The sequence below is a fragment of the Podarcis muralis genome, chromosome 2, assembly GCF_964188315.1.
Source record: "Podarcis muralis chromosome 2, rPodMur119.hap1.1, whole genome shotgun sequence".
NCBI lineage: Eukaryota > Metazoa > Chordata > Lepidosauria > Squamata > Lacertidae > Podarcis > Podarcis muralis.
In genome coordinates, this window is record NC_135656.1 from 107089927 (window position 1) to 107104112 (window position 14186).

Consider the following 14186-nt stretch of genomic DNA (forward strand, 5'->3'; position numbering starts at 1 on the left):
GCTGACTGACCGAACCCAAAGGGTGCTCATCAATGGTTCCTCTTCATCCTGGAGAAGAGTGACTAGTGGGGTGCCACAGGGTTCTGTCTTGGGCCGGTCTTATTCAACATCTTTATCAACGACTTGGATGATGGACTCAAGGGCATCCTGATCAAATTTGCAGATGACACCAAACTGGGAGGGGTGGCTAACACCCCAGAGGACAGGATCACACTTCAAAACGACCTTGACAGATTAGAGAACTGGGCCAAAACAAACAAGATGAATTTTAACAGGGAGAAATGTAGGGTATTGCACTTGGGCAAAAAAAATGAGAGGCACAAATACAAGATGGGTGACACCTGGCTTGAGAGCAGTACATGTGAAAAGGATCTAGGAGTCTTGGTTGACCACAAACTTGACATGAGCCAACAGTGTGACGCGGCAGCTAAAAAAGTCAATGCAATTCTGGGCTGCATCAATAGGAGTATAGCATCTAGATCAAGGGAAGTAATAGTGCCACTGTATTCTGCTCTGGTCAGACCTCACCTGGAGTACTGTGTCCAGTTCTGGGCACCACAGTTCAAGAAGGACACTGACAAACTGGAACGTGCCCAGAGGAGGGCAACCAAAATGGTCAAAGGCCTGGAAACGATGCCTTATGAGGAACGGCTAAGGGAGCTGGGCATGTTTAGCCTGGAGAAGAGGAGGTTAAGGGGTGATATGATAGCCATGTTCAAATATATAAAAGGATGTCATATAGAAGAAGATATATGTTTTCTGCTGCTCCAGAGAAGTGGACACGGAGCAATGGATCCAAACTACAAGAAAGAAGATTCCACCTAAACATTAGGAAGAACTTCCTGACAGTAAGAGCTGTTCGACAGTGGAATTTGCTGCCAAGGAGTGTGGTGGAGTCTCCTTCTTTGGAGGTCTTTAAGCAGAGGCTTGACAACCATATGTCAGGAGTGCTCTGATGGCGTTTCCTGCTTGGCAGGGGGTTGGACTCGATGGCCCTTGTGGTCTATTCCAACTCTATGATTCTGTGATTCAAGCAGGCAGGAGTTGCAACAGGGGAAGGATGGGGGCGGGGGCGGGAAAGAGGGAAAAAAGAACAGCCCCCTCTCCTGAACTGTCACTGAAATACACAGAGAAAGGAAACAAAACAATTTGCTGGAAGATCCAGCAGGAGCCATTCCAGGAAGTTTTGCTGTTGTTGGCAAAGCATTCATAACCTGCATCTGTTCCATTTGCATTTTGTTGTGGGGTGTGCGTGCGAGAGAATAACTGCTTTTAACTTGAAATGTTCTTGATCCCCTTTGCTGTTCCTTCCTGGTAAAGAACAAGGACCTCTTTCCCTTAAATCACCTTCGGTTCTCTCTTTTATAACAGCAGCAGTGCTCACATTCAGGCCTAAGCTTGTTTTCCTCTCCCCTCTCCCTCCCCTCCCTAGAAACCCATTTGTCGTATCCTGCAGGTATTTCATGGGCAGCTGCCACATCTTCTTAGGCTACTGCAGGTATTCTAGAGAAACACATGAAGAAAAGCTGGCCAAGTCAGATGCTGCCCCAGGTTTCATGACTCTACTGCTGGTACTGCCTATGAAAACACAGTAATTCCCATTTGAAATAAAGGAACACCTTGGAACACAAAGAGATCTGTGATCCAGGGCGGAAATCAGTTCCTTAATTACAAATGGCAACCCTGTCAACTTTTGAATGGGTGGGAGAAAGCCTACTTGTACACAGAATCTGGGAGGCTTTGAGAGGGGAAACTGATTTCATGAGATGAAAAATGCAGGTCACACCGCCTAACAAATCCAGATGTTTGCAGAGGTCTAAGCACCAAAGTTTCTGCTTAAACATACACTTTCAAATGAAGGGAATCTTCTTGTTTGTTTTGACAACTGGATTAAACGATAGACTTGCATGTATTGGCATATTTTGCATAAGCTCCTGATTGCAAAGAATGGAAGGTTTTGTACTGCTTTTTGGAAGAGAAGAGGTATATACAAAATATACCCATGAAGTTATTCAGGCACTTATTCCCATTCCTGTGATGCCTCAACTGGTCTGCTCTGCCAAGGCCTTTTGAGTGTTCATCAGGAACTGCCTAGGTATCTGGGCTTGTCCAGCAATATTTCCATTTTGGTCTGAAGTTGCTGTCCATACTACCTCTTATTATCAGTGAAAGCCTTGATTTTTGCAAATGTTCATATACTTTTACATTATATTCTTGTAATACGGGAGCAATCAGCACGACACAAAATGGAAATTACAAGCCTTTGCAGGTGCTAAGAGATTTAGAAGGGTAAATATTCACCTTAATACCCTTGTTACAGTCAAACTTATTTTCTATAAACACCAACTTTGTTTGAATACCTATTCAGACATTCCAACTCTACAGTTCTATGATTTGGAGAGCATATGTCAATACATTAAGTGTAAATATGAATAGATCTATATTTATTGTGACTGTAGATGGCAATTGTTTTGTTTCATTGTCCGCTTGTGCATGTTTTTCTTTTCTTAAATAGATTTCCAGTGAAAAAAGGATATGGGAAAGGAGCTACCCACATAGCTAACCTCAACATGTAGCCACATGAGTGAGAAAGCTGCAGGTTTTATTCATGTTACATCACATTTCAAACGCCAGTGCCAATTATACAGATGCCTCTTCCACCTGAGGCGTATTTACTCAATAGGAGGATGGAGAATAGGTTAGCCAGTGGCTCTTGTTAGCTATGTTAACTAGGTATGTAAGCTCCATATTCAAAGTATAATGGAGCTGTCAAGTTAAGATGTATGCTGCCTCTGGACCCATTACGCTGCCAATGAACAAGAGGGCAGGTGTAATAAATCATGATTGCATCCCGCTTCTGAACTGTCCAGGAGCAACTAGCCAGCCACTTTGGGACAGAACAATGAACTAGATGAATCTTTGGTCTGAACCAATAAGGCAACGCTCATTCCCTGCCTGCTCCCCGCCAGACCTTTGTTACAGGCTCTCGTGAAACGCTGAAGAATTGACACCGAGCGATTCTGCAAGATCAAAGACACAAAAGACAGGAGCTGTTTGAAAAGGACCGGCTTTTATTTTGCTGTGGAAAATAAGTTTTTGCATCTTCAAACATTTCACCAATTGAAATTTGGACATTAAAAACAGCATCTCTCTAGCAAACACCTTAAAGAGTTCAACCACCCCAAAATTTCACAAGCTTTTACTTTCAGTTGGAATTTCAAAACGGACCATTCCAGGAGCGGAAAGGGAGCTTGGGAGAGAAGGAGGGAACTGAAGATGCTGGCGGATTCTCCCCGACTGACCCAAAACGTTCTTCTGGGGCCAATGCCATCTCAGCTGATCTCAAGTCCCTTCACCTGAAGCACTCTCTCTGGGAATGGAAAGGGAGGTAGTAGCACTGTGAGCTAGGACGTTCACACAAAACACAGACCACATGCCACAAGAAAGAGTTCAGGCCATAGATGGTTTGGATGGACAGACCTGTGCCATCCAAAACAAAGGGTTGGGTGGGAAGGACAGAGAAAGTCTTCAATGTCAGGCCCTTGCGTTGGCGTTAAAGGTAGAGTCAGTTCCCTAAAAACAGTGTCCCACCCACTGGCTGAATCTTCAGAATTCTACAGGTAGGTGATAATACCAACTCCTGCCTGGACAGGAGGAAGAAGGGTAGATACACAGGCAAGGTAAAAGGGGGAGGATGGAGACAGCTTCACCCGTTCTCTCCTTCCCATTCTAATTCAGGGGCCTTTGCTTGTGCCCCCAAAGACAGAAAGGGGAAGCATAGGGACAGAATGTGCTCCTCCTTCCCCCAAACCCACTAACTGCCTTTCACTGGTCAAAGAGGTCATCTTTCAAGGTGCTTCCTTCCCTGCACTGAAGATGAGTTTGTGTCTAGGAATGTGAACCCCAAACTAAAAGAGAGTCCTCGAGCTACTCCTCATTTTCATCTTGATGTCTCCCTACCACCCCCAATTCAAGCAAATTTCAAAGAAGGGTGCAGGACCTACTGAGAGTGCAACTCACCATCACCGCATGCTCTCTTTCACCCTCCTATGGTCTTGTCAGTGAGTTTCCACAGGTACCCATTCAAGGGGAGAAGAGAAGGCCATTGCCTTCAATGGAGAATCTCCCATTCATAAGTGAACACCCTTTCGAACGGAATATTTCCCCCCAAACCTCACTAATGTGTATCCCCTCACAGAGGTTCCTCCTCTGAAAGAAACCCAAGATGGATCACCCTTTCAAAAAGAAAATAATAATCTCATGATCAGGGTTTTCAACGGAAGAGACGTCTTTCTCTCACGATCCCAGTAGCAATACTGCTTTTTCAAGGAAGTACTAATGAAACATAATTAAATAGATGCAACAAGATCATTCCCCCGAGGCATCATCTCCTGTTCTTCCATCTGCACCAGCTAGGAAAACAAGAGATGCGGAAGGAAGGGCTCCCACGCCCATTGTGCTGAACTTGGCCGCAGGAGAGAAATTCCTTACTGAAGTGGAATTCCAAAACAGAGACAAGGGGCCGTGTTCAACTAAATTGTGGAACCAGTGGAAGCCAGCAGAAGGATCCCAGCTAGCGCAATAGGACTTTCTCCCCTCTCCTCCCCACGCCCTCTCCATATCTGCTCCAGAGGGTTAGGAGAACCCACAACAGCACACAGGGATGGAGGAGGACAGGGGAGATCATTCTGTTGGACCAGAAGAAATAGTTGCACTGGCAGAACCATCTCCTTAGTGCTATGTTGAATACAAGCCCGTATTTCTTTCTTCATTCACCATGGAGAGTTTGAATAGGTTTTTTTTTTATATAAAAAAGACAAAAAGTAATACAGCATCCAAGAAACAAACAAAATACTACCCTTTGGTGTGGTCTGAATTTTGGCCATATGAGGTCCGAAGCTCCTTCTCCATGCTTTATCTAGTGCAGTGTTTCCCAACCTTGTGCCTCCAGCTGTTTTTGGCCTACAATTCCCATCATCCCTTGCCACTGGTCTTGCTAGTCAGGGATGATGGGAGTTGTAGGCCAAAAACATCTGGAGGCACAAGGTTGGGAAACACTGAAGTGGCCCTGGAGCAGCTCAGCAGCGCCTTCTAGAGGCAAGAATGGGGAAAGAAGCTTCTGCACTGCTAAATAAGGCTGGGCTCCTCCCATGGTGTGTTCTGCTGACTCGGGGATTCTACCTCTGCCCCCGTTGCTCCCACAGACCTGGTGGTGGATCAGTGCTAATATGACAACCAGTTGCAGGAAATGCTACTGAGGGATAAGCCACCTCTGTGGTGGGGCTGAATTTAGGGACCGCCCCTCCCCCCAAAACCCAAGGCGAATTAAGGCAGCCGTTGGGGACAAGTTTCCTCACTCAACCTGGGAAGAGAACGTGGCATCACGCCAGAATTAAACCAACCTCCCTTTAGATGTCATGTAGCTATTATATAATGGTGGCCACAAAACATAACTGAGAGCAAATAGGTGCTCAAGACAGTACCATTTCTGACTAAGTGGGGGTTCGAATGCTCCTTCACACACGTCACGGAAAAAGCTAGCCCAAGACCTTCTCCTGGACATGCTAGCCTTGCAGATATAAGGGGAATTTCATGTGGGTGAGTTTTCAAATTTAATCCCCCACCTGCCATCTGAAATGGCCCAGCCCGTCAGGATTTCAGTCGCCATAGCTTACAGTAAGGACCAGCTGACAAGAACCTCCTTTGGCAACCAAGCACATCTCCCTCCATGCCACCGTTTCCTTACTACCCAGGTAAAAACAAGTGGAGATTTAGACACTCGCCTCACCTGAGCAATCCTCACATCGCCTTTATCAGTGCACGCACCTTACCTCCCATCGAACACAGTTCAAGAATGAGTTATTCAGGAGACCCAAGTAAAAATGGCCAATATGGTCAATAAAAGTGGTCCTTCCAAGGGACTCACTGAACGTCCAAAGGAGTTTCCTGTTTGCAAAGCTAGCATTCAACTATGTCCATATGAGAAAGAAACAGGCAGTCAAGAGGGGAGAAAAGGCCCTCATTTCCTCCCTATTGCTCAGGCCTGCACAAACTGCGACCCACCAGGCGGAATGCAACACACCAGCTAGGCAAAGCGACCTACCAGGAGGTCAGCAATTTTTTTTGCTTGCCTGCATACGGGGAACAGGGAAGTTATCAAGCCATGTTGTGTGCCTGCGGAGCTGTACCTGGCTTGCTGGGCCGCAAGCTGTGCAGGCCTCCGTGAGCTCAACGAAGCTGGGAAAACCTCGAAGGGTTGCTGCTTTGGTTTAGCATGGGCTTTGACCTCAAAAACACACCGACTTGGAGAAGCCACCAAGGATCTAATGAGTGAACAGACCACCACGTCAAAAAAAAAAAAAAAAAAAAAAAGGAGAATAGGCACTGGAGGGTAGAACGGAGAGAGCACTCGGAACGCTCCACCTCACCCCCTCTTTGGGGCATCGGAATAACCCCCGCAACCCCGCCCCTCCTACCCCATAATTTTAAGTGCACAAAACCACCCTCATCCCTGGAATGCACTCGAATGCCACACAGGAAAAGAAAAATACAGAGTTTTGTCCCCGCCCCCCACTCCCAACTCCAAGCACCCCTTTGACAACAGGGTCCAACATGCTTAAGGGTCGTCAGCTGCTAACTCCAGCTAGGATCGTAGCCTGTCCAGTCCGAAGGAGGTGCTAAGTAAACGCGGCGGCCTCTGAAGAGGAAACTGACGATGCCCTGGTAGCCGGCACGGGGCACTCCGGACTTGAGGTCGTCCATGACCCCTAAGGCCTTGGCGAAGGCCTTGAAGGAGTCGCGAGTGGTGTACTGCACTCGGACAGTGCCCAGCTCCCGGCGCTGGTTACCCTGCAGCTCCTCGACCCGTAGCTCAGGGGCCCCGTAGACCTGGGCTAGGAATGAGCGCTCGTACTCATCCTTCTTGAGGTAAGAGAGGTCCATCTGGGTGAAAGGCACGAAGCGGTCGTTGAGCTTGATGAACTTCAGGTACTGGTCAAAGAACTGACCGTGGCTCACGCCCTTGCGGCCAAACGTCATGGTGCGCGACACTTCGGGCCTGATGCACGAACGGCCCTGCCGTTGCTCAGGGTGTCGCATCCAATCATCCCAGAAGGCCTTGGGCCACTTGGGCTCCAGCTCGTCCCACAGGTCGGACAGCAGGAGCCAGCCCAGCCCGGGGAAAAAATCCGTACGGTAGAGGAGCTCCGGGTGGTTGGCGTCCACCATTTGCTCCTTGCCGTTGTCGTTCCAGGCGGAGAGACACCAAAGGGTGGGGTCGGCTAGCAGGAGCGGGAAAGCGGCCTGGAAGTATTCAAAGAAGTCTGGAGCAACTTCCAGGTCATCTTCCACCACAATGGCCGCCTGGTACTTGAAGTTCCGGAAAACCTGGCTCAAGGCCCAGCGATAGTGCCGGGCGATCTTGTAGTAGCCTTGGAACTTGCGGTGGTCGGTGGGCACAGGGATGTCGCTCAGGTTGGGCTGTTTGATGTGCATGATGGCGTCTCCATAGGAGGCGATGACCCTGGCGGTCTCCTCGTGTCCGCAGTCCTGGCTCACGATGATGGGGAAGCGCTCCTTGGAGGGGCGGTAATGCAGCAGCTTGTCGAGGCAGCGGCGGACTGTGCTGCGGTCGCAGGCAATCACCAGCACTGGCAGGACGGCGTCTGGAGAGATTTGGCTGCGACGGGGCAAGGGGGCGGCTGTCGAAGGCGGGGTGGAGGACGCCACTGAGAGGTGGAGCCTTTTGGCTTCAGTAGCCTTCCTCCTGTTCCAGAGAGCGCTGTAGCGGTAGATCTGATGCAGGAGGTCCTTCTGGCGCTCCAGCTCCACCTCTGCGTCCTGGGCCAGTCGGATGACCTCTTCGGTGAGGCGGCTGTGGTCAGAGGAGGACTGAGGCCGAGTCCACAGGAAGAAGAGGATCAGGGCGTTCCAGGCCACAAAAAGCACCACGCCCCAGAGAACCAGGTTGCTTTTCTTCAGCATCCTTCACAGGCGCAGGCCCCCACCCTGTCTTCTCGTGCTCGCTTTCCCCTCCGATGGGCGTCACAACGCCACCATGGACCTGCACACAAGTAGGGGGGAAATAAAAGGGTGTTAGGGGAGGCCACAATATGTTCCATCGGTTTTTCTCCTCCTTCCTTGCCCTCAGTGATGTGGGTTTTCCAAACACTAAAATCCTACGCAAATTAAGATAATTTGCTTGGAGGCAAGTTCTGATACCTTAGAGCAGTGTTCCCCAACCTTGGGCCTCCAGCTGTTTTTGGACTACAATTCCCATCATCCTTGACCACTGGTCTTGCTAGCGAGGGATGATGGGAGTTGCAGTCCAAAAACAGCTGGAGGCCCAAGGTTGGGGAACACTGCCTTAGAGAATATACTAATTTATCACGTTTATTTTGCTTGCATTTAGTAAACAAAAGTTTTTTTTAAAAAAATTTCCCAACACACCACAAAAGTTTGACCTGATATATTTGAGGGGATGAAAATCAAAGCCTTCCTTTATCATCATCATTTATTAAATTAATGTGGTTTAAATGTTGCATTATGGGGGTGGGGGAAGAATTACTGGGAGAGACTTACAGTTAATAGCATGCAATTTCCTTATACTGTTCAAATTTAAGCAAAAAAACAGAGGTGCTGAAAACTATTGACACACTAATCCATTTTAGCAATTCAAAGGCTTGTGCATGATATGCTGACTATCTCATTGCCAGAGATAATTACTTGAAAAACAACAATTACAACTATGAAAACTGCCAAGCTTGCATAATACTGCATTTGCAGTTGGCATCTATTCATTATTTTTTACCCCCCATCACTGCTTGCCCCCTACCAACCCAGACTATTAAAAAGATGATACATGCAATGTTTAACACAGATCTCTGAATGGAAGGTGCAATTCTGCAGTAGGTAGGAGAGATTTAATGGGCCTGCACTCTCAGTGCTTTCTGGATATTTCAACAAGAGAAACATCAGAGGTATATTCAGTCTCAATTCATCATCTACCTTCAGCATCACTTTTACTCTGAAGTCCACTCCACCTTGCTCCCTTGCTCCATGTAGGCCCCACCATTCATTTTAGCAGTATTAGAGAAGGGCAATGGAAGCAAAACAGTTATGCTAAGCGAAAGCAACAGGCATGCATGCTTGAATGTTTGGGCTACTTGAAATACAGAACTGTTGCAAGGAAATAAACACATTGTCAGAGTCATTGTGGCAAGAAAACATGGTCACGTCAAATCAAAGGCCTACACAATCTAGCTTGCTTGGACTGGCACTAATTGCCCCATAAATATCTATTTGATAAAGTCCAACAGGGCTCCTATGACCAATCACTGAGAACCATCCTTTTGCAGAGAAAAGGAGTCAGCTGAGGGCATGGTCCTGCCCAGCACAGAGATTATACTGCTCACTGTAGACCAAGCAGCTGTACTAGCAAGTCCAGAAAACGTTACAAGCCCACATACATTTTTAAAAAAAAACTATGTTAGTCATTTTGTAGATTAAGAAAGACTTTTGTTAAGTTCCCTGTCTGGACATTTGGAGATGATTCTTCTACCACAGGCAATCAGCTAAATGGGTATTTGCATGCCTGCAATTACAGTAGCTGGTCTACAGTGCAGCATTCTTGAAAATAAGAAAACTTTAAAACAGGGCAAAGTCATACCCTCTAACATTTCTCCAATGAAAATAGGGACATCCTAAGGAAAAGCGGGACGTTCCAGGATCAAATCAGAAACTGGGACGGCTTCTTTAAATCAGGGACATCCTTGGAAAATAGAGAGAGTTGGAGGATCTGAGCAAAGTATCTGAATTTATAGCGGGGAAACCACAAAGAATACAAATGCTCAATGTAGCAGCTTTGGGACAGTCACTGCTTCTTGCTACAGTCTTGTCCCCAATTGGGTAGAAGAATCTCTGCAGGAGACTGAAAGCGATCCCAACATCTGCCCTATAAACACCCTCCAGTTCCATTCTTTTCTGAATTAAAGTGTGTTTAACAGACCAGGGTGAGGTGGAAAAATCTCTGCCTATTTTCAAAGCAGGAGTATTGGCTAACGGCAGCAGCTGCCACCCAGGGTTTCTTGGTTTTGTGCCCTACACAAACTCTTTTCCCATTCTGTGTACCACCCAGAAGAGACCTGGAAACTTAAGGCACATTTCTAGTCATGCCTACTCAAAAGTTAAGTCCTGCTGATTGGAGTTAGGACAGCCTTAGCATCTAACGGAGGGTGGGGAACTGAATCTGGCCAGCTTATCTCCCCCACCTGTGGTGGGCCAAGTTTGACAGGTGGGTAGTGCTACCCACCTGTCAATCACCAGGCATCACAATGACACCAGATGACTACTTTTTTGCCTGCAAAACACTAATCAGCTAATTCTTCATAGGAAATGTGCCCCACAGGCTGAATTAGGCCCAACAGGCCAGTTTGGTCAAGTCACTCCCTCCTGCCCTAAGGCAAAGCTGACCAACAGGCTTAAACAATGAATTCAGGCCTTCCCATCTCCCCTCATTCCTCACTTGAAGGCTGACATTTATTTTTAAAGTCCTTGCATGCTGTGTTTCAGGGCAAGGCTATCCACAGGCTGCGTACAAAAGATGAGTCAAGCTATGCATTTTTTCAGCGTCCACATAAAACAATTCAATGACAAAATCAAAAATGCATATTGCTATTCACTGCTTGGATTGGGCAGAAGAGAAACACACTTCTTTATACCCCCAGCCAGCCTTTCATCTCCACCAACCAGTAGAAGCGAACATAAACACTTCTTTTGACAATAGTTTTTTGGCATAGGGAGATTAAAAGCTGGCGGGGGGGGGGGGGATCTCCTTTCCCACCGCTAGGCAACATCCCAAATGCTGGGGAAGAGCACATCAGTTTCCCCCCTGCTTAGACTGAACGATTCACTTTGCTGAGCAATTGTGCTGCACAACACGTGCCGACTGGCCTGCTTGTGTGTGTTTGGGGCCGTGGCCTTGAAATCTCGTGCCCCTTTCTCCATTCAGTCCCCATGTTCCTTTGCTCAGCACAGTCCATTTTCACCACGCTTCTCCCTCCAGAGAACCTCAAGGACTTGAGTTCAGAACAAAGAAAGTAACATGAGCTTGTTGCGCACAAGACAATTTTGTAGCACTTCCATTTGCATAATTTATTTGGAAAGCAGAATCCGATCTTTTGGGAGAACAAAGCAGGGACAGCTCTCCTTTCAGGGCAAAGAAAGAGCACAATTAACTTCTTGAGGAAACCACAAAACTGAATGGAGACTACCCAAGCACGGCACGGACTGGCACAGAGCCCAACCCAGCGCTACAGAGCCATGACTCGAGTCTCCAGCAGCAGTTTGATACAGACCAGGGTGAATCAAAGCCAGGTCTGTCTTTCTTTGGCTGCAGGTATTGCCACCGCAGTAAGAAAGGAAAGAGGAAATATTTGAGACAGCTTTCTAACTGTGAGTGGCAGCCTTTATTAAAAATGTAAGCTCTTGAGAGAAATCTAGAACATGCACATTTATTTTATTAACCAACCAGCTAATCAGTTAAGAAGTGGCTGATTATCAATCAGGATTCATTTTGTGGTAGGAGGCCCAATTACGATGCACACATTTGCTTCTTTGGGTCTCAGATAGTGAGACAAACGAACAGGAAGCCCTGAAATCACACCCCTGTTTATTGAAATTCTGCTTAAACTCCTTGATAGGCTGCAATTGCAAAAGCCTTAAGGAGGCTGCAATCTGAACTCTGATCCAAGTGAAAACACTTTCCACTGGACCCAAGTCCAAAGCAGATGACCAACTTATGCACACCTAAGGGTGCACGGTTCTATATGGAGGGGCTTGAGTGCTGCTAGACTCAGGATAGCCAAAATGGTGACCTCCAGATGTTGTTGAACTACAACTCCCATTGCCCTTGAGCACTGGCTATGCCAACTGGGGCTGGTGGGGATTAAAATCCAAGAACATTTGAAGGGACCCTTGTTGGCTACCTTGGTACTTGAGTATTCCACAATGAGCCAGTGCTGCTATACCCAGCAATGAACCTAGTCATTGAAACCAGCACATTCAGAACGAGAAAGAAAGCAAGGCCCAACCCCTCCTGTAGTAAAGTTATACCCACAAGTTCCTCTGTGAGCAACCAAGGTTCAGATCAACCCCTCTCAATGACAGTAGGAATTTTGGATACAGCCAGTAGTCATCTTAAGCACTACCTTGGTGAGTAGAAAGATGGGGATATAAATGAATAAATTATTCTAATAATACAACGCATTTCATGAGTGGGTGTGTGCAGAGGTAATGTGAAAAGCGAACTGAAAGCTTATGAAAGAAGTGTTTTGAGATCAACTGCAGCAGTAAGAGTTTCAGAGTAGTAAGTAAAGCTAGTTTGTTCTACATGTCAAGTCTCCAGTGGCATCAACTTCAAGAGTGCATAGCAGTAAATTATCAAGGGCTTAAAAGCATCCCTGCTCATAATTTGCTTGTCATGTGGTAGGGGAACAGCAGCCATAAACCTAGTTATGGGAAAATACTGGCAAAAACCACACAGCATAACAAAGTTGATAGCATATATTACCTATGGAGCTGTAGGTTTCATGATTGTGTGATTGCAGATGGCGACTTTGTGAGAGGCATGCAAGTATGGTTCAATAGGCTTTCATCTAAACCTTCACACTTCATGCTATGGGTCTGTGGTGTGAGTGACCTGCAAATCCCCCCCGATTTAACCCCCCACAACTCTGCAGCTGACCCCCATAACCACTTGTCCCCATAAACACTAATCCTCAATCCTCTAATCTTCTTGACTCCCTTTGGCCCCTGCTGCTTAGCAGCTCTGCATGGGCAACCTTCTTAATCCCCACTCAGTAAGAGAACCAGACATATACATTTAACATTGCAGGGTTGGATATGGACTTTGCAGCTAGGCTTGTGCAAAACCTGGCTATTCTGAGGCCCTGGAATCCCACTAAATAGCCAGACTACTCTGAGGGAACCTCAGCTTCTCACAGGAGACGGCAATCGATACTGACTGGCTCGCCCATATATAATTCGACTCCTGAAACAAATAAAAATGCCCTGTGGTGGCCTGCAGCTTGTGTGGCATGCTGAAAAAAAGGAGAGGCAATTGTTTGGCGTCCCTGAGATCAAGGAAGGCGTGCAGAAGTTACATTTAGGTGCTTGTCTGGTGTCCCTCTGTGCTGCTCAGCAGAGCTCTCAAGATGTTTCCTTCAACATCTGTTTAAGTCAGTCAGATTCCTAAAATGACCACCTCTTGTCCAGGCAGGGGTTAGAAAGACCACAGTCAGGATAGCAAGCACCCAGGAGGTACAATAAAGAATTGAAGCTGCCAGAGGACATGGGATGATGATCTTAAGGAAAAATTCCACAGTTTTCATGGGTAAGATTTTTTTAAAAAGCAGACCCAGTACTTGAAAGAGACAAGCAAGGCAGAAGCTCCAGTGGATCTACACCCAGCAACACAGATCTCTCCCTCCCTTTCCTCCCCCCTCCAATAGTCACTGCCTTCTTCCAAACGTTTGGCAGCAGAAAGGAAAAGCACAGAAGCTGTGGCCCTTGGGACCCAGACACAACATGTTAACAATCCAAGTAGACTGCAGAGGAATACAGAGGGTTTTACTGGATCAGATCCAAGATACATGAAGCAGGCTAGTCCACCCACAGATTCAAGCAGCTTAGCATCAGTTTCTTGTCTGTGTTCTGGAGAAAACTGGATGGTCTGAACAAGTAACCAGTGGTTTGCCTATCGATGACACCACATCCCCGGATGGCTTCAGCCAGTGGCACCAAACACAACAGAAGACAATACTGATCCCTGTGGAATCTCACAGGAGTATCAATCCCCTAGCCCTGCCTTCTCAATTCTACCCTCCACATAAGAGCAAAACTGCCACAATATGGTGTCTCCAATCACCAGCCCACAAAGGGAATCTGGAAAGATAACTTCTCTATGAAACATGGTCAGACTCCCCCATACTTCTACTTGGGGAAAGTCATCAGCCAGAGTAACCATGGTCGTTCCCTTTATTGAAACAGTAGATGCTAAAATCAGACTGCTAAGGATGTGTGGGGCGGGGGGGGGGGGATAGCTTCACCTAAGAGAACCTGGAGTGACAGATGCTGAAAACAACCAGTAAGTACTTAAGGTCATCAGGGTCCTTCAAAGGTTTAAGGAG

At 47.0% G+C, this 14186-nt stretch overlaps 1 protein-coding gene across 6 annotated transcripts in view; it reads right to left on the minus strand.

Moving 5' to 3' along the window:
- Positions 1–5067: 5067 nt before the first annotated feature.
- Positions 5068–14186, minus strand: part of MGAT1 (alpha-1,3-mannosyl-glycoprotein 2-beta-N-acetylglucosaminyltransferase) — a 49797-nt gene continuing 40678 nt past the window's right edge. For all 6 annotated transcript variants that reach the window (XM_077925153.1, XM_077925154.1, XM_077925151.1 and 3 more), the window contains one exon: positions 5068–8062. In XM_077925153.1, the coding sequence (XP_077781279.1) occupies positions 6634–7983 (1350 nt within the window). In that variant the 5' untranslated portion in view covers positions 7984–8062 and the 3' untranslated portion in view covers positions 5068–6633. The remainder of the gene's footprint in view (positions 8063–14186) is intronic.